Source organism: Saccopteryx leptura, chromosome 6 (assembly GCF_036850995.1).
Source record: "Saccopteryx leptura isolate mSacLep1 chromosome 6, mSacLep1_pri_phased_curated, whole genome shotgun sequence".
Classification (NCBI taxonomy): Eukaryota; Metazoa; Chordata; class Mammalia; order Chiroptera; family Emballonuridae; genus Saccopteryx; species Saccopteryx leptura.
The window spans coordinates 113,490,163-113,511,556 of NC_089508.1; the positions used below are offsets into that span (position 1 = coordinate 113,490,163).

Below are 21,394 nucleotides of genomic sequence, written 5' to 3' on the forward strand. Positions count from 1 at the left end.
TTCAGAACTGGCGCCCTAGGGAAGCCAATAGAAGCTCCCCTGAAAGCCTTTGGTCGGCATCACTCCTGCCCCAGGCTGTGGAACAGCACTGAAGTTAGCCCCAGACAACAGTGCGGTTAGGAAACATGGCAGGTTTTCCAAGCCACCTGCTAAGAGGTTTTTTGGTCACATGCACAAGAGAGCCCAGCACAAAGTTTCAACAAGAAATATCTATGTAGGGTGGCGGAGAGAAGTGACAGCAATGTTTTGAAAAAGAAATTATTTTTAAACTTAGGTTTTTTAATATATGAAAATGCATCGTGACCTTAACTGACTCAATTCTTACAAACTGGTTTTGGTCAGCATGTTGATTCCAAGGTTTATTCAATCTTGAAAATTTTTCTTTAGTATGAAATTTGTATAATATTCGAGTTATTTAAGAAGTGCCATCATTGAGGAATGATATATGTCAGGAATTGAGTTTATTATGTTATTATTCTTAATTTTATTTCATAATGATTTTATATCAACAGGATATATTATTCAAAATTAAATAGCAACAATGTTTAAGTATCATATATATTTAAAGCATTTTTTTTGTATTTTTCGAAAGTGAGAAGTGGGGGTGGGGGTGGCAGACACACGCGCACATGCGCCTGACCGGGATCCACCTGGCATGCCCACCAGGGGGTGATGCTCAGCCCATCTGGGGCATTGCTTCGCTGCAACCAGAGCCATTCTAGCTCCCCAGGTGGAGGCCATGAAGCCATCCTCAGCACTCGAAGCCAACCTTTTGCTCCAGTGGAGCCTTGGCTGCAGGAGGAGAAGTGAGAGGCAGAGAGAAAGGAGAGGAGGAAGGGTAGAGAAGCAGATGGGTGCTTCTCCTGTGTGCCCTGGCCGGGAATCCAACCCCGTACTTCCACACACTGGGCCGACACTCTACTGCTGAGCCAACCGGGCAGGGCCTATAGCATTTTTTATATCACTGAAAAATATAATCTAAATGATTAAAATTAATGATTTGAGTCTCTCAAGACTTAGGTCTTTAGATCATGTCAAGATTACCTAAATAAGATTTATTGATATGCACACTACTTGGAAATAATCAAGAAACATATATACATTTTATTTTACTTTGTTTTACTTTATTTCAGCCTAGAGATAATTACCTACAGTGAATAAAATCCCTAACATTATAAAGTAACACTAATTACTTATGGAATTTTTATGTTTTAGCATTAAAAAAAGGACGATTTTGGATCACACCAGATCCTTATCACAAAGATGACAACATCCAGATTGGGCGTGAGGTGAAAATATCTTGTCAAGTTGAAGCTGTTCCTTCTGAGGAGTTAACATTTAGTTGGTTTAAAAATGGTCGTCCATTACGAAGCTCTGAGCGGATGGTTATTACACAGACTGATCCAGATGTCTCTCCAGGAACAACAAACTTGGACATCATTGATTTAAAATTCACGGATTTTGGGACATACACATGTGTAGCATCCCTGAAGGGAGGAGGAATATCTGATATCAGTATTGATGTTAATATATCCAGCAGCACAGGTAAGCATATTTATGATTCAAAAGATGTTTATGGGAGAATAATTTTTTTAACATATAGCAGATGTATTAGTCGTCAGTCAACCTAAGAATGTTCTTATTTTTTAAAAGTTTCTTAAAACCAGATTTTAACCCTCTGAATGCCCAATAAATATCATGGTAAGAGACATTGTTAGTTCTATTTTGATTTAGATTTACATGAAGTTTTACAGAAATAGAGCAAATAAAATTAATAGCATTTGTTTGATGGATGTAGGCTTCTAAGTTAAATAGTACCCACTTATTTGTTTTATTTTATTAACTAGAATCCTTTTTTACATCCTAGAATTATATTAATGAAATTAAACAAGTGATGTCTAAAAAGTTAAGAAAATTATCATAAATTTTAAACTAACAGAAACTGTTTAGTCCTAAGAAAAATATTGAGAGAAAACTTAAGAGTATTCAAATATAAGATAGAGGAAATGTATTTTCCACCAACAAAAACTAATGATAAAAATGTTGAAGTTGTAATCAGATATATTTAAAAAAAAACACCTTATGATAGAATCTCTTCACTGTGAGAATGATTAAATATAAAAATATACTGCAGTGAAATTTCTTCTTCTGGGGTTGAAAATAAAAACATGTTATCAATTTTCTCTCAATTAAATGCACATCTGTACATGAGCAAGACTACAGGGCTTTGTACGGGAGGATACAGTAGCCTCACTGTTCGGATGTGTGAGCCTTGTGATCTGTGAACAGCAGTCAGTATGTGCCTGGGGAGCTCCAAAGTCGCTTTATTGGATTTCCCAGCTTGTTAACTAGTTTGCCTTGTAAGATTTTTCTTATATAATCTTAGGGTGAATAATATTTACTGAAAAGAGAGCACAAATGTAGTCAGCAGACACTCTGTTCTGAGGAAGTTTAAATAGCTGACTTTCCTTTTCCAGTCAGACAGCTTCCTGACTCCTGTATGTTAACAGATTGACCTGTGATCTTGTGTGTTCTCATGATTTCAAATTGCACTGGATTGATTTTACTCCTTGAGGAAGAGACTTCCATACTTCAAGTTGACCAAATGTGCTTACTTTTCACCATTCTGCATTATTTCTAAGGGTTATTCTATTTGTGTGTGTGTGTGTGTGTTTTTTTTTTTTTTTTGTATTTTTCTGAAGTTGGAAATGGGGAGGCAGTCAGACAGACTCCCCCATGCGCCCGACCGGGATCCACCCGGCATGCCCACCAGGGGGCGATGTTCTGCCCCTCTGGGGCGTCGCTCTGTTGCATCCAGAGCCATTCTAGCGCTTGAGGCAGAGGCCACAGAGCCATCCCCAGTGCCTGGGCCATCTTTGCTCCAATGGAGCCTCCGCTGCTGGAGGGGAAGAGAGAGACAGAGAGGAAGGAGAGGGGGAGGGGTGGAGAAGCAGATGGGCGCTTCTCCTGTGTGCCCTGGCCAGGAATCGAACCCGGGACTCCTGCACGCCAGGCCGACACTCTGCCGCTGAGCCAACTGGCCAGGGCAGGGTTATTCTATTTTTATCACCACTATTAAGGTAAAAGGTGGTCAGAGTAATGGAAGATATATTTTGGACATATGTCTTTTTCTAGATGAACAACAGCAACAATAACTATTTTTTATCTAGCCTATATCTCAAAGTTGGTGCCATCACTAGGAGGTGAATTCCTTTTAGGATATCTAATGGAAAGCTGTTGATATGTCCAGTCAGTCATCATTTGTATGTATTCATTAAATTAACAAATATCCACAAAACAAAACAAACAAACAAAAATTAACAAATATCCATGAATTGCCTTCATCAGTGTCCTCGGTGACATCCCACATATGATATTTCTTATAAGAGTCAGAATAATTTTGTAAGGTCCAAGATCATTTGGACCTTATTTATGAGGGTCAATTTTCCAGAATTGATCTATAATATACTTAATTATAAGCATTACTTTGTATGGTTGTTTGTCTTTTTTATTACTTTTTCAGAACCATTGACACAATAGCTCCTATTTATCCAGACTTGTCTGATGGGAACACAGTTTATATATATATGCACAGTTCATATACACAATAGGAAGCACAAAATGGAGAGAAGAAAAAAGCAGTATATAATCACTCACAAGCATTCACTTCTAAATATGTTAGTCATATTGCTTATTTGAAACTGACAAAGTAGATGTAAATGACAAAGTAGAGAAGATAATCAACAGTGATTCATGAAATTTTCAAATATCCAAAAAGGTAAATGACAATCATAAAGCAAAAAATACTCAAGCAATGCCTCTTAGTAATAAGAGTTTACTTGCAACATTAAAATTTAATTGTGATCATTTTAGGCCCTGGCTAGTTGGCTCAGCGGTAGAGCGTTGGCCTGGTGTGTGGGGGACCCGGGTTCGATTCCCGGCCAGGGCACATAGGAGAAGCGCCCATTTGCTTCTCCACACCCCCCCCTCCTTCCTCTGTCTCTCTCTTCCCCTCCCGCAGCCAAGGCTCCATTGGAGCAAAGATGGCCCGGGAGCTGGGGATGGCTCCTTGGCCTCTGTCCCAAGCGCTAGAGTGGCTCTGGTCACGGCAGAGCGACGCCCCGGAGGGGCAGAGCATCGCCCCCTGGTGGGCAGAGCGTTGCCCCTGGTGGGCGTGCCGGGTAGATCCTGGTCGGGCGCATGCGGGAGTCTGTCTGATTGTCTCTCCCCGTTTCCAGCTTCAAAAAAATACAAAAAAAAAAAAAAAAAATTGTGATCATTTTGTCTGGTTACTAAAGGTAACAATATTTTAGATAGAATAGATATATTAAGTCCTCCTCCCAAATCCTCTCATCTTCTACCCTGCCCACCACAGACAGACTCTTGTTACTGCCTGTCTCTGCTAGAGTGACACCTCCACCAGGTTGGGACCTGTGCTCTATTGTTCATTGTAAGCTCAGCACCTGGTGCAGCACACGGCACTTAGTAGGTACTTAATAATTAATTACTAACTAAAGAGTTGAACTTTGTGCACATAGCTTTCCTCTTAAGTTTTTTTTCCTTCTTCTGTTACCTCTCTGGATAAGCATGTGATTTGCCTCCTCCTGCTTTTGTTGTATAAGGTCATTCAGTAGACCAGTTAAAACTATGATGCATGTGTTCTCACTACTGATAGTAGGACTGGCTCCATAACTTATGCTGTCCAGTGAAAAGAAAAGTGGGAGCCTTATTCAGTACTTGTTATGAATTTCATGATGGCAACAAATGAGCATTAAAACAAGCACAGGACCCTTCCAAGAGTGTCTGACAGGTGGCTTGCTCATGGGGCTGGCCTGCACAGGGGATGGCATTTTGATAGAGAGGCTTGGAGAAGATGATGTTTAAAAGAAAGGATGAGTTACTGAAGGTGATGACATTCTTTTTTTCTTTTTGATTATTTGTTTTATTGATTTGAGAGAAAGAAAGGGAGAGAGCACGAGAAAGACAGGAACATCAACCTGTTCCTGCGTGGACCCTGACCGAGAATTGAACCGGCAAACTCTGACTTCAGGATGATGCTTTAACCGACTGAGCTATCCAGCCAGGCATGACATTCTATTTTTATGCCAAAATTGGCTTTGGTGTTTCATTTTTCTTATAGTAGAGTAAAATACCAAAGCACAGTGTAAAGATCTATAGATCTGAGATTATCTGATCAATGAGTATAAATAAAAATTATTTTTATTCCACATAATAGAAGACTATTTCAAGTATCATTGAAATGTATGAAATATAGAGATATTTGGGGGATAAAGTTTAAACAATGAGAATGAACAAGCATAAAGAAAAATCTTGGACTATATTAATTCTCAGTTATATAGGATTCAGAAAAATATTCCCACATTTTGGGCAATTGAAGTAAAAGAAAAGGGCACTACTGTTAAGACATAAATACCTGGGGACCTCTTAAATTTTGGCTGTTGCTGGTTATATTATTACTACTTTAAAGAACATAGAGTTGACAAGTGATCAGATGTTTCCTTATGTGTTAACATATTTTTATGTTAAATGTAAACTATTTTGGAGAAAGTTTAAACATTAAAAATGTTATGAACTTTTTTCTATATAAAAATCTTACATTGAATCATAATTGTTACTGTGTTTTAAGAGACATATATAAAACATACTAAACTAAGGAAGAGGTACCTTAAAGGCACTTCTGCCTAATACAATTTAAAAACTATTTTTTTAAATGACAGAGACACATCTAGGTATTTTTTGAGGACTTTTAAAATTGAAATATAAAATATATCAGGAAGGTCAATCCTAGTTTGCATAATTGCTAGCATATTTAAAATATAGTGGTTTGACTTTAGAAAAACTTTAAAGAAAGAGCCTAATTGAAATTTGGAAATTGCCTCATGCATTTGGTTGAATAATAAAACTATGATATTTGTGATGCTAGATTATGTCTTCACATTGATTCAACATTAGTAACATTTTTTGCCTCTTAAATCTGTAAACATGCAAACCATTTATTGTCAACACTTATTGCCTTATCATTTTAGAATTTATATTTCTTGTAAATTATTTTATTGTGTTAATGAACTGTATATATCTGGCTCTATGTCATATGATGACAGACAAATAGGCCTTGTCCATAAGGAGCAAGCAAAGTTGTCAGATATTTTAGTTGTCAGAGGACTTAGAAATAAGGCCCAGTATATAGTGGGATGGAAGCTGTACTTAAATTTATCAGACTTTTGTAGGAATTGTGAATGTTTTTGCCAATGTGAGCACAATTAAATTTTTGAGTTAAATCTTAATGCGGGTACCACTAGTGACAGGGGAGAGATGGTACATGAGGCAAAAATACAGGTGAATAAAACTCGCAGGGGTATTATGTGATTCTTTATTTCTTGCTTTTAGTGTAGGATTAATATTAATAATATTAACATAAGCAAGTTATATTGGCTTATTTTAATTTTATCATTATCATTACCAAAGTTAGATTTTTATCTGTCTAGACTACAGATAACTTAAAAAAACACATTTGTAGTTATTGTAAATTTATCAATTAAAAGTTAATTAAACTGTGATGGGTATGCAACATAATTAAATGTCAAAATAACCTGGAGATGTTTTCTCTGAACATATGTACTCTGATTTATTAATGTCACCCCATTAAAATAAAAAAAGTTAATTAAACTGGAATTTTAATTGTTACAATTTAATTTTGTAAAATGAAAATTCTTCACATACTGAATTTTAGCCTAAAATTTTAGCAAAGGACAAAATCAACATTTAAAATATTGTCACTGGTTGTGATCCATTTGCATAAATGTAATTGGTATAGTAAATTTTTAAAATCTTTTTTAAAAATTTTTTTTAGAGAGACAGAGAGGAAGTGGGAGGAAGCATCATTTGTTGTTTCACTTAGTTGTACATTCATTGGGTGCTTCCCTGATTTTTAATTTTCAGAAAGCTTGCTGAAAAATATCCCATTGCTTCCTCCAGTGTTTTTTCATGCTAAAGTCCTTGGGTGCTTGTTAGCTTGCATGTGTTTCTTTGTGTGACCTGACAAATTTGTAGGTTTACGGTAAACTCAGAAGCATCTGCAGTATGTCTAAAAAATGTTAACAGTGAGACTGGTGTTCTATAGAGGTCTGTGGTGAGACATCTGGTGGGCATATGTAGCGGAAGACTCATATCAATTTGGTGATATTTTCTTAACTTGTTAGAGTCCACAAACACTTTATATAGCAAAAAATTAAGCAAGATTTGAAAGATTAAGCCAGAAGTCATCAGTATAAAAATAGGTGCACGGAGGTGATCATTTCAGAAAATTAGTTTGAAATTTTGGTTTTGCTGCTGGCTACCTGATTGGTTACTATAATTATGATAGTAAATGCCTGTACAAGTATTCAGATCATGAAATAAAACTCCTTGTTAATATAGGGCTAAACACAACTAATAAGAATATGTAATAAACAGGAAGGCAAAAGACAAATGATTATATCTTTGTCATTGAATTTACCTTTGTCTTTTTTTTTTTTTTACAAGGACAGAGAGAAAATCAGAGAGAGGAATAGATAGGGATAGACAGACAGGAACAGAGAGAGATGAGAAGCATCAATCACCAGTTTTTCATTGCGACACCTTAGTTGTTTATTGATTGCTTTCTCATATGTGTCTTGACCACGGGCCTTCAGCAGACCGAGTAGCGACCTTGGGTCGAAGCTGGTGAGCTTTGCTCAAGCCAGATGAGCCCGTGCTCAAGCTGGGGTCTTGAACCTGAGTCCTCTGCATCCCAGTCCAACACTCTATCCACTGCACCACTGCCTGTGGCACAGGCCTCTGTCTTTTTATAGCTAAGAAAGAAGAGAAACTCAGGAACTTCTGTTAAAACTGAAGCCTTAGAATGACTACGGTGAATGACAGGTCGTTTTCTGTAAGGGGCAGCCATCAGTAAGACTATCCCATGTAAGACTTGACAGTGCTTTGATCAGAGGAAACTTCCATGCTGTACAAGTTATGTAATTGGTTCCTGAGTAACTGGACACAGAAAAATTCATTTTCTTCCTTGACTCTAAAATTGTGAGATTAAGTCCATGACCTCCAAATTAATGATGAAGAATAGAGGTCAGCAATCAATAAAGAGCCAACTAGTCAATATTTTTGGCTTTGTATGCTATGTGGCTTCTGTCACAACTATTCTGCTTTGCTATTATAGTGGGAAAGCTGCCACAAACAAGAAAATGAATGGACCTGGCTGTGTCCAAAAAAACTTTACCAAAAGATATGTTGGGCCATATTTTGCCCACAGTCCATAGTGTGCTGATCTCTAACCTAGACTTATGAAGCCCTATTAAGAAATAAAATAATGACAAATCTGAACTCTATAGACTTACTGGAAATTTAAGATAAACCCACGTATAACTATTTGTCTATAAAAACATTCATATATTTTCTGTAGATAGAGGCAAAAATCTCAGTTTTCCTTATTCCTTATTTATTTATATATTTTATGGGGACCCTTATTAAGATGACCATTGTCTGAGAAGGTGATCCAGATTCTAGAAATACACTGCAAGGATTCTTGTGATTACTTTGTAATTGTTAAAGTCCCATTCCTAACATATAAGACTTTCTGCTATTCTCTCTGTTCTGTTTGTGAACTCTTACATCTATCTTTTATCTTTATATACAGGGGTGAACAAAAATGCATTTACAATTGTAATACAAATAAATAATAATAAAAGAATTACCTGTTTAGCATACTCACAACTGTAAACTTACTTTTGCCAACCCTATACATTTGAAATTAAGTGGCTGCGGGGATAAAGAAAATACAACTTAAAAAAACCCCTGAAATACAGTGTGAACTTGAGAGTCTCCTGATTATGCAGTCATTTTCTTCTTTCCTGAATGGCTACTTTTCATACTGGTCTCAGGCAAGACTAGTTTATACAGATTGAATTTCCTCTAAGTTGAAACGTCTCTCTCAGTTGAGTTGTGTGCATATTGGAAGGAGTATTATGTATCTGTCCTTGAGATGGGCTGAGAAGAAGCATAATGTTTTTTGTAGTGTCTCAGTAGGGAGACTGTCCCTTTAAAAACCAGTGAGTTACCTCTTCTATAGCTGTGCCCACTTTCTTTTCATAGGCTTTCTCTTCACCTGTAGTTTTGGGACCCAAACTAAATGTGGCTGGAAGATATCTTAACCATGGTACTTTGAGCCTTAAATTGCTATTATGTTTAGTAAATTCTCCAGACACACTGAACTGCAAAATACTATTTGTATTGACCATGCACACAGAACACTCCTTACAAATTATTGGGCTATGCATACTTGTAGAAATACCTAATTCCTTTCATTTGTTTTTTGAGTAAAAGATCATATTAATTATAGCCTATATGGTTTTTATGATTATATAAATTCATAGTTATGTAGAAATTTACCAGAAATATTTTATGCATAACATTGCCTGTTTGAAAGTAGGTTTTTAGTGTTTAAATTAAATGTTTTTTGTTTTTAAAATTACTTAAGAGTTTACAATTATTTCTTCTGCTCACTTATGTTAGTCTTGCAATGTTTAGTTGGTGATACAGGTTTTCCACAGAGAAGACATGTAAATTCAACAATCTGGAAATGTTGGGAGTGGCTTGGGATTCTGTGATTGAATAAGTAATATGGTTTTTATTCAGATTGTTTAAAATAAAAGAAATGGCAGAAATATCAACATTTTCTAAAGATCTTTATACTCATACTTGAGTTTGAGAAAATGTCAGTTCACATCAAATAATATGTTTGTATTCTTCTTATTATTATTATCACTTAGCTTCAGGTAGCAGTGATGAAGATTGTGGTTTTTGGAGCTTATGTTTTTTGCTATGTTTTCTTTGATATAAACCATTCAAATAGTCACAATATCATGCTTGAGTGTTTCTAGGGTGAAGATAGTTTCATACAAGTGCCGTATTAGAAGGTGCTAAATGACTGAGAGATAACTTACTAAAATTACACAAAATAAAGATTTGATGGTTCACATGGGAGAAGTTTACAAAGACCTGAACCTTTTGAAGGTTTCCTAATGAATCCACCACAAGAAATAAACACTGTATTTACAGTTCACATCATTGGTATTTTTTGCCTTTTATTTGGTATATCTGACCTTTATTTCACAAACTCTCAGCCCTAAAGAAACTGTCCTTTGCAGAGGAATATTGAGGGTTGGAAATTTAAATTCGATAGTCAAGGTTAACTGACAGTGCAAGTAAAAATAACTCCAAGAGTCCTTATATAGCAAAGAGAAATCAGTATAGCTGTCACCCACATCCTGGGATTAATTTATGGAATAGAGTGTACATTCAATTCAAAAAAAGTATTTATTCAACAACCACTACACAAAAGGAGATATAGAAAGAAATAAAAATGTATAGTAGCTAATTCATAATGGATTTTATGTCCCAGTTGGAATACACTTGAAAAACTTTCATAACAGATAAAGTCTAGTATTTGCTCTACAAAGTGTCAGAGTGCTACAGAAGCAAAAAGGATGAAATTATTGAATCTCATTAGCAAATCCTCCACAGAGCAGATGTTATCTGCGTAGGATGTAAAGTGAGGATTATATGGTACTCTTTCTTAGAAAACTATGAATGTAGTTACATCTCATTAACGTAATTGAGTGACCACAGAATTTTCTCAAGGAAACAGTGCGATCAGACTGGTGTTTTGGGGGGCGTGTTCCTTGGATGAATGCAGAGTTCCAAATAGAGACAAACAGAGGAAGAATGGTGGAGAAATAGGAGAGTTTCAGAAGTCATTCCAGAGTCTTCACAGTCAATCAATCGGGCAAAGAAAACTTTTCCTCTGTTTTCCCAACAGTGTAGACTACCTTTGTTTGCATTGTCAGGAGGCGTTCAATGAGTCAATTAAAGAAACTGTGAGAGAGAAGGCAGAAAAGTTATATTAGGAAGTAATAAGGCAGTGGGGATAAGGAATACTTGATGGATGTGTCAGGTGAGAAGGGAAAAGGTTTAAAAGGCTTAACTAATAAGAACAGCATGAGACTCACTCATGAACTTCATCTGATGAGTTAGTTCACTTCTGCGTGTTAGATTCCTTATTGCTATACTACAGCTTTATGCAAGAGTTTGTGGAAATAGAATGAAAAAAAAAAATGAAACCTAAGCAAAAAAAGAGCCTGCAATTTGGAGTGTGTGTTTGGAGAAGGAAACTATTTACTCAGCTGAAGAGTTTGATAGGAATCAGATGAGGGGCTGAGGTGCCTACACCGTCTCTTCCATTAAGGGGTAGTGAAGTTGTTGACGAAGGCTCTCAAGTCGGTTTAAGGGAGTGCCTCACCAACATCAGGCAGTTTAATGTGGGGGAGAGCCCTGGACTTGGGTCTATGCCCAAATTTACCACCTTAAGACCTTGGGTCTGGCTGCACCTTAAAACTTTTCATCTATGGGATAAAGGGGTTAGCTGGGTAATTGTTTTCCAAATGCTATTCCAATAGCAACTAGAGATCTTTTTGTTGCTTTCTTTCTTTCTTTTCTGTAATATTCTTGAGGGTAACTGAACTGCTGGGAGAAGGTAAATGATCAGTTGGAAATCAAGAAAAAAGAGCTCCTCGATTTCTGGAGAAAAGGGAGAGTCCCAATGGAAAACTTTCTTATTCAGAGGACCTTTAGAGTTTTCAGTGCCTCTTCATCAGCATGAAGAGGCATGTGTAAGATGATATTTGTCCCTGATACTTTAATACTGACGCATGGATTTTAATAATGTAAGCAAGCTCTTCTTTTCCTTAGAGTAAAAGGGTCGTCAGTTGATGAGGGCAGGAGAGAAGGTGGGTAGAAAGGAGAAAGAATAAAAGAAAATAGAGATTTATAGAAAGTAGCAATTACATTAATTTATTTTCTAAGAGATTATTTAAAGGAGTGAGAGGGGATATTTGAAATGTTTTTAGTTGGCCTTGTTAGTACGTGATGTTGTTTTGAGAAGCAGAAATTATACAAATATTTTTTACCACTTATTTTTGGAGACAACATAAATGTAAAGATTGGCTGCATTAAATTGATTCTCTGTTTTCTGTAATAGTTCAATAAATATTAATCCTGTTTATATATTAGAATTTTTTCACATAAAATTGAATCTATGAAATTACAGAAATAACATTGGATTTACAATTTTCCTCAAATATTATATCATCTTCAAATATCCAACGCTTTTTTCCCTGAATATTAGAACAAAGTTTCTTTCTTACAATTTATAGATTAACAGAGGTTAATTAGCTATTGTCTGATGACTGTGTCAAGTGTGGAGGATTTTTTTCACTTGGTGGAATTAAACACTTTTTGGAAATCCCAGATTAAATTAGGATATGAACCGGTCAGTGAGAAATAGGAAAGGATACCCAATTTATGCCCCCTATACCCTTCATACTTTTATAAATGCAAACAATAGGGATATAGGAACTATTTTACTTAAAGCAACTGAATATACATTTTTCTAATCTAATGAGAAATGAATAGTGTTAGTTTCATAATTTGCACTTAAAATTATAACTAGCAATAGTTCATTAGAGTTAAAGAAAAACTCATGACAAATATATTAATTTAAATGAAAGATAAATGTCTCCCATCAAATTTATAGTTAACAATGAACTATAAATTAGGATATATTATTTTACACTATAATACCAACACTTATTCTTGATCTTGACTAGAGGAGAAGATAGAGCTGGCAGAAGTGCTATACCTTTACTACTTATGTAATTATGATAACACTTAAGATTCAAAAATCTGTTCATAGATGACACTACCAATCTACTGTTATCTGCTTAGACACACAGAAATGAATAGAAATAGCCAGGAAGACTAGATTTATAAACCAACAGTTTGAACACCATTTTGCTCTATGTAGTAGCCAACGCTCTAGAATTCCAGATTTTCTGTCATTAAATAGAACAATTATTATAAGGCTTTAATTTGTTTGTAATTTCTAAGTTTAATCTTACAGTTTGAAATGTCTTAAACCAAAGCTATTTCTTCAAAAGCTATAAAATATAAATTAGAACTACCATTAGTGCAAAACCTACTTACAGATGAATACATCCTAACATTAAAAAGGCCTTATTCATTTTCATAGACAATTTTTTATCCCTCATTGTGGGATATCAATGAAGTTAAGAAAGAGATTAAGTAAATATAGAAAATCATTACAATTGAGATTTTGATGGCATGATTTGAGATAGTTGTGAATTTTGAATATCTAGTTTTAAATAAAAGATTATTGGGCAAATTCCTAAATTCTTACTTTATAAAATACTTTGAAATGATTTATAAAAGTCTCAATTATTGACATCATTTTTAAATATTGAGGACACTTAAACCTTACCTTGTATCTTTCATTTTATAGAAAGGAGGGTGAGGTCTAACAGCGTAGGTGCTTGTCTATTTCCTATAGCCACATCCTGACTGAATCTTGGAATTGCTGATTTCAGTGCCACTATAAAAGTTTGCATCATGCTGTAAAATGCTATGTCATCTTCCATTGAGTGGATATTTCCCTTTACCATCAAGTGATTCTGATATTCAGTTATACCCTTTGATAAGAGCTTTACCTTAAGCCCTGGCCAGTTGGCTCAGCGGTAGAGCATCGGCCTAGCGTGCGGAGGACCCGGGTTCGATTCCCGGCCAGGGCACACAGGAGAAGCGCCCATTTGCTTCTCCACCCCTCCGCCGCACTTTCCTCTCTGTCTCTCTCGTCCCCTCCCGCAGCCAAGGCTCCATTGGAGCAAAGATGGCCCGGGCGCTGGGGATGGCTCTGTGGCCTCTGCCCCAGGTGCTAGAGTGGCTCTGGTCGCAACATGGTGATGCCCTGGAGGGGCAGAGCATCGCTCCCTGGTGGGCAGAGCATCACCCCTGGTGGGCGTGCCGGGTGGATCCCGGTCAGGCGCATGCGGGAGTCTGTCTGACTGTCTCTCCCTGTTTCCAGCTTCAGAAAAATGAAAAAAAAAAAAAAAAAAAAAAAGAGCTTTACCTTAAAAAAATAACTCTAAGGAGGTGTTAAAACATTCTAAAAAGGATTCAGATAACATTGTACTTGAATCATGTGACCACGTTGTCTTTAGATGGCGGGTACAACATACTCTCCTACTCCAAGAACAACACTTCAAAGAGTTATATGAGGTTAGGACCTGTTTGCCTGTTGTATATACCACTCACAAAAGTAGGGCAATGCCTTACCCTAATCTAACAAAGGCACATAGCTTGAACCATGTTCAGTTCACCTAAGAAAACCTCTTCCAATATTATGCTAGATAAAAAAAATTCTCTAATGCATCTCACTATAATACAACTTGTCCTAGTTTCTTAAGCAAAGTGGACCCAAAGTTTGAGTTGTTAAAATGCTATTTAACCACATATCAGGGGTGTAGTCCTAAATTGCATAATTTAAATATTAATAGTAACCTTACTGTATACATTAAAACTTACAGCACAACAAATATAGATTACATCGTCTATGGTGAAGTACTTAAAAAAATAAACTTTTATAGTTACATAACAAAAGCACAAAAGTGCACATAAATTGTAAGCAGGCAACTTAAATAGTGAATACACATATGTAACCATACTCAAATTAAGAAACAAAACATAACCATGTGTTGAGACATTTTAAGGTCAATTACTGACCATATAACATAAAACTCCTGTTTACAAAAAGACATAATCTACATTTTTGGATTGTTTATTATATTCCTATTGCTGGGCTAAACACTTTACAATGAGTGCTTCATTGCATTCTGAGAACACCATTTGTATAGGTACTTCTGTGATTATTCCCATTTTACAGATGAGAAACTTGAGCTTTAGAAAGCACAAGGAAATTTCCTAGGCCTCACAGTTTCTATGTAGAGAAGTAGAGTTAGACACAGGTCAATTCTGGCAGAAACCAGGTTCTTTATCTAAAACACAAGCTCTCCATAGAATGAGCACAAGTAATGAGATTTCAGGTTCTGCAGATATACTGTGAGAAATGCAGTTTTGATAGGTGAATCCATCTCAGAAACAGCAAATCATACTGTGCCTCCCTTCTTACCTCCGGAGCCTGGAAAGTTCTGTTGGGTAAATGTCAGCCTGAGGGCAGCTTAAGCTCAGGAGTGAAAACTTTAGGAAAGGGGATATGACAATGATTTCCAGGGAAGGGAAGAACTGGGAACCAGATTCCTCTCAACTACCTTACAGGGAAATAAATCAGAATTTCCCAAATTTTAGAGATATTCTACCAGTAAAAAATGACTAAACAATTGTAGAATGAGAAGCATATCATTGTACTTAAAAAAGTTTCTGTGCACAGGCCTGACTTGTGGTGGCGCAGTGGATAAAGCGTCGACCTGGAAATGCTGAGGTCGCTGGTTCGAAACCCTGGGCTTGCCTGGTCAAGGCACATATGGGAGTTGATGCTTCCAGCTCCTCCCCCCTGTCTCTTTCTCCTCTCTCTCTCTGTCTCTTTCTCTCTCCTCTATAAAATGAATAAATAAATAAAAAAAAAGTTTCTGGGCACAAAGTGAAATAAACTGGTAATTTAAATATGTAAAGTAACAATGATAAAATGGCAAGCAGTTCACATGTCTGCCTCTAAAATGCATTTGATGTGAATTACAGTCCATTATAAATGAAACAAGTAGTTCACTTTTACCAAGTCTATATAAATAATAACTGTAAACAAAATATATTTAGTTGATATTTAAACAGAAATATTCTTGCTTAGGAATAAAATGCAATGTAAAACTATATAAATAATATAGTACCAAACTCTATTCACAGTCCTCAGAATAAGTTATGTATCATTCCAATCAATGACATTATATTATATGAGTTTTATGTGGTTTTAAAATTTGGCCCATATTTTTATTGTAGCATTCTATACTTCTGCAGACTGGCAGAATGGATTATAAAATGCAGTCAGACATTAGTAGAATATTTGTTAATAAAGTCCTCATGTATTAGAAGAAAACCCCCTCCCCTTTTCAAATTTATGTTATCTACTAACAAATCTGTTAATTAAATCTCATTTGCTCTAAAGAACATGTGCCCCTAATCAGTTGTTGGAGCATATTGTTCACTGGTTGTTTCATTTTGCTCTTGACAAAGCATGAAAAAGCCAGCTTCATTTTGTGTCAAAATGTTTATTAAAATAGTGGTAATGTCTGTTACCACAGCATAAAGCATAATCAGTGGTGTAGTTAGGAATTTGTAAACTACAGGCATTGTTCACTGTGATCACTTACAAGAGGACTAACAATGTCACATGGATTCTACAAGGAGACAAATGGCTTTTTTGTTATAGAGGTAAATTGATTTTTCTAGCTATTCAGCATTGAAAAGTTTATCGCTGTGACCACAGTTGCTCTAGAACGGGTTGGAAACCAATGGCTCGCAAGCCAGATGTGGCTCTTTTGATGGCTGCATCTGGCTTGCAGACAAATCTTTAATAAAAAAATAATAATGTTAAATATATAAAACATTCTCATGTATTACAATCCATTCATTTTCTACCGCTCATGTTCATGGTTGTGGGTGGCTGGAACCAATCACAGCTGTCCTCTGGGACAACACCAAATTTTTATTGAATAATGCATAATGTACACGGGTCGTTGTATGGCTCTTATGGAATTACATTTTAAAATATGTGGTGTTCATGGCTCTCTCAACCAAAAAGTTTCCTGACCCCTGCTCTAGAAAGTAAAATAAATTGTGGATCTCCTTCAAGCATTTTTCTTTTGCTATACTTTTATAATGTATTTTATATATTATTTATAGCTTATCCTCCTTTTAGTTTAGAATTCCTTTACCCACTGGAAAGCAAGCACATAATTAACTTGATCAGACAGCTCCTTTTAACTTACTGATCCCTGTTTTTCACAAAAGTACTCTGACCTGTGTGAAAATGGACAGCACTGACATTTGTCATCCTCATCAAAGAGGAATAAGTGTGTTTAGGAATGCCCAAACCTTGCTCCTTCACAGAAATGGTATGAAAGCTGGCATATCTGTATTATGTGCCATTTTATGATAATATCCAAATACACAAAGTTATCATGTCTAATGACAGAAATCTGCAGCCTCTTTTTTTGGATGATATTGGAGGGTGCCGCTGACTGTTTAGAATAAAAAGGTCCATTTCTCTTTTCCAAAATATTATCTTCTTCAAATAGTTTCCTCATCTGAAATGCATATGTGTCTCCAAGACAACAAAAAATGACAATTATATTTATTATTTATACATGTGTATATATATTTACATATTACTTATAAAATATTTCTTGGACTTATGTGTACCCATGGTCAGTACTTGAGTCATCATGAATCTGAATAAATCAAAATCTTTGCCCTCATTATAGAAATATATGCATAAGAAAAAATCTAGTTATTGATATACTAATAAAAAGCATTTATAAGAAACCATTATAAGTAACATATATTGTTTACTACATGCTAGACATTATGCTCATGATTTTAGGTATATTGTACTATTTAACCCTAAAAAAATCAGAGGTAGTTACAATTATGCTCACTTTACTTAGAATAGTAAACAGAGATATAGGTTAGATAATTTCCCAAGGCCACACAGCCATAGATGGTGGAGCTAGGATCTGAATCTAGGCTGCCAGACCTCAGCCTTGCTCTTTATAAGGATATTCCACAGCTCAAAATACTTTACAGTTTACAGGACTAATGTGCATTATACTATTTTATCTTAAATTCTCATTTTTTTATTACTGGCAGATGAGAAAACAGATTAATAATATTTGAAGGTATCGAATGCTCTAATTTATCTCTCTTGTCCACAATTTTAAGCATATTTGTCTATTGAAGGGGTTTAGAAATATGTGTTACAATAAATTGATATTAACTGCAGCATAGGGCATAAGTTTTTATAAATACAGTCTTTCTTTTGCTCAGAATGTTTGCTATTAATTTAAGGGATACTGCATTTATAATACATATAAATGCATTTAGATCAATTATGGCACCTTTTTTTTATAGAATGAGTTGTCAAGGGCACAAATATTTTATTGAATAAAAAATTACAGGTTTTTGGAGAACTCTGAGCTAACTTATAAGCTATAGGACCATTTCTTGCCTATAATTTTTAGTTTATATATTATGCTGTTTAGGAAGCACTATTAAGCTTTTATTTATTTATTTATTTTTATTTTATTTTTTTAGTGAGATAAAGAGACAGGGATAGACACGAAGGGAGAGAGCTGAAAAGCATAACTCATAGTTGAGGCATCTTAGTTGTTCATTGATGACTTTCTCATATTGACAGGGAAGCTCTAGCCAAGCCAGTGACCCCTTGCTCAAGCCAGCCCTGCGACTTTGGGCTCAAGTCAGCAATCTTTGGGCTCAAAACAGTGACCATGGAGTCATGTCTATGATCCCATGCTCAAGCCAGGGACTCCGCACTCAAGCTGGATGAGCTCTCATTCATGTGGGCGACCTCGGGGTTTCAAACCTGGGTCCTCAGCATCCCAGGCTAACATTCTATCCACTGCGCCACCACCTGATCAGGCAGTGTTCAGCTTTATTTATTTTTTTTCTTTCATTTTTCTGAAGCTGGAAACAGGGAGAGACAGTCAGACAGACTCCCGCATGCGCCCGACCGGGATCCACCCGGCACGCCCACCAGGGGCGACGCTCTGCCCACCAGGGGGCGATGCTCTGCCCATCCTGGGTGTCGCCATGTTGCGACCAGAGCCACTCTAGCGCCTGAGGCAGAGGCCACAGAGCCATCCCCAGCGCCCGGGCCATCTTTGCTCCAATGGAGCCTTGGCTGCGGGAGGGGAAGAGAGAGACAGAGAGGAAAGCGCGGCGGAGGGGTGGAGAAGCAAATGGGCGCTTCTCTTGTGTGCCCTGGCCGGGAATCGAACCTGGGTCCTCCGCACGCTAGGCCGACGCTCTACCGCTGAGCCAACCGGCCAGGGCCAGTGTTCAGCTTTAAAAGTTAAAATTCATATACACAAATAACTATTGTTTACCAATTTTACTCTGCATTATTTAAAAAACATATATTAAGCATGAAATGGAACGTGATTAACAGTAAAGTCAAGAAATTGATCCCTGAATTCTCAGAAATGGTTATAAAATTACTCTTCATTAAATGACCTACTTATATCTTTTTAATTAAATAGCTTATCAACTTATTTTATGTTCTCTCTCTTTTTTTTAATTTATTTATTTTTTTTCGTATTTTTCGGAAGCTGGAAATGGGGAGAGACAGACAGACTCCCGCATGCGCCCGACCGGGATCCACCCGGCACGCCCACCAGGGGGCGACGCTCTGCCCACCAGGGGGAGATGCTCTGCCCCTCCAGGGCATCGTTCTGCCGCGACCAGAGCCACTCCAGCGCCTGGGGCAGAGGCCGAGGAGCCATCCCCAGCGCCCGAGCCATCCTTGCTCCAATGGAGCCTCACTGCAGGAGGGGAAGAGAGAGACAGAGAGGAAGGAGAGGGGGAGGGGTGGAGAAGCAGATGGGCGCCTCTCCTGTGTGCCCTGGCCTGGAATCGAACCCGGGACTTCTGCACGCCAGGCCGAAGCTCTACCACTGAGCCAACCAGCCAGGGCCTTATGTTCTAACTCTTGTAACACTTTCTTCTTATTACAGAAAAAAAGCAAGTGCTTATTTTGCTATCTAGAGTCCTTACAACAATCTCAATCTAGTCCAGAGTACTAGCTTACTAAAATTTTAATGTAATTTGAGTCACTAGCAAGCAAAAATATTTTGCTCCTTTTTATTTAATTCAGTTGTTTCAAAAAAATGTTTCCACATATAAAATTTATGTACTTAATATATCATTTATATATTTCAGTGCATGGAAACATATACTATAGTCAAGAACCATAGACAATGCTTTCGTATCTTTTCTCAAAGAGGTTAGTAGAAAAGTCTCTTATTGATTCAGATTTATTTTAATGATTCTAGAAAATATCTTATAATAAGCTTACATTAGAAACTAAATAATATGAAGATCATAACAATTCAACATACTTGAAAAATAAGCTTAACTAAATGTTACACAAGAAACCTTAGCCTGAGTTCCCATTGACTTATCTGCTTGTGAGACAGCAAAATCAAACCTGTGTTTGTTTGCAACTGGCTTTGTAGCTTGGGTAGCAGGGAAAATATGAGTGTCATTTAGAGAATGATTTTCTATTTTGTTCTTTCATCTTATGCTTTGTGTTCTGTTGAATCCCTCAGAGACTATTCTTGTGCCATAGCAACACCTGCTGGGAGAGAAAAGTTGGAGCAGCCACAATTGTTGCCTGCCAAACCTGTTTTCCTGAATGAATGGCACTCCATGTCCTCATCTTCCTATACTAAACCCTCCAGTTGCTACACTTCAGGATTTTGCCTCTTCCCACACGTTTCAAATAACTAACAATGCCATTGTAAAAAAATACTCCACAACTTTTTTAAAAGGACACATCATGTGTCTGTATGCCTGCATGTACATTTCCCCTTAGAGCAGGGGTCCCCAAATGTTTTACACAAGGGGCCAGTTCACTGTCCCTCAGACCGTTGGAGGGCAGGACTATAAAAAAAATCTATGAACAAATCCCTATGCACACTGCACATATCTTATTTTAAATTAAAAAAAAAAAAAAAAGGAACAAATACAATATTTAAAATAAAGAACAAGTAAATTTAAATCAACACACTGACCAGTATTTCAATGGGAACTATGGGCCTGCTTTTGGCTAATGAGATGGTCAATGTCCAGTTCCATATTTGCCATTGCTAGCCATAACAAGTGATATGACATGCTTCCAGAGCTGTGACACATGCGTTCCCGCGTCACTGGAAGTAGTATTGTACATGAGAGATGCCGCGCTTTGCAGCGCCGCCACATACAGTACTCCAGGAGTACAGGATGCGGATGCATCCTGTGCTCCTCTCACTGACCACCAATGAAAGAGGTGCCCCTTCCGGAAGTGTGGTGGGGGGCTGGATAAATGGCCTCAGGGGGCCGCATGCCATCTGGGGGCCATAGTTTGGGGACCCCTGCCTTAGAGTTTCCAAATGCAAGTGACATAATATTTTAACCTCATGTTTGTTTGTTTGTTTGTTTGTTTTTTCATTTTTCTGAAGCTGGAAATGGGGAGAGACAGTCAGACAGACTCCTGCATGCGCCCGACCGGGATCCACCTGGCATGCCCACCAGGGGCGATGCTCTGCCCATCCTGGGCATCGCCATGTTGCGACCAGAGCCACTCTAGCACCTGAGGCAGAGGCCACAGAGCCATCCCCAGCGCCCGAGCCATCTTTGCTCCAATGGAGCCTCGGCTGTGGGAGGGGAAGAGAGAGACAGAGAGGAAAGCGCGGCGGAGGGGTGG

At 37.2% G+C, this 21,394-nt stretch overlaps 1 protein-coding gene across 1 annotated transcript in view; it reads left to right on the plus strand.

Annotated features, from left to right (window-relative positions):
- The window catches only part of MDGA2 (MAM domain containing glycosylphosphatidylinositol anchor 2), a 1,032,651-nt gene that overhangs the window by 769,937 nt on the left and 241,320 nt on the right, over window positions 1-21,394 (plus strand). Inside the window, exon 7 of the mRNA XM_066342601.1 lies at window positions 1,216-1,545. Within this exon, the coding sequence (XP_066198698.1) occupies window positions 1,216-1,545 (330 nt within the window). The remainder of the gene's footprint in view (window positions 1-1,215; window positions 1,546-21,394) is intronic.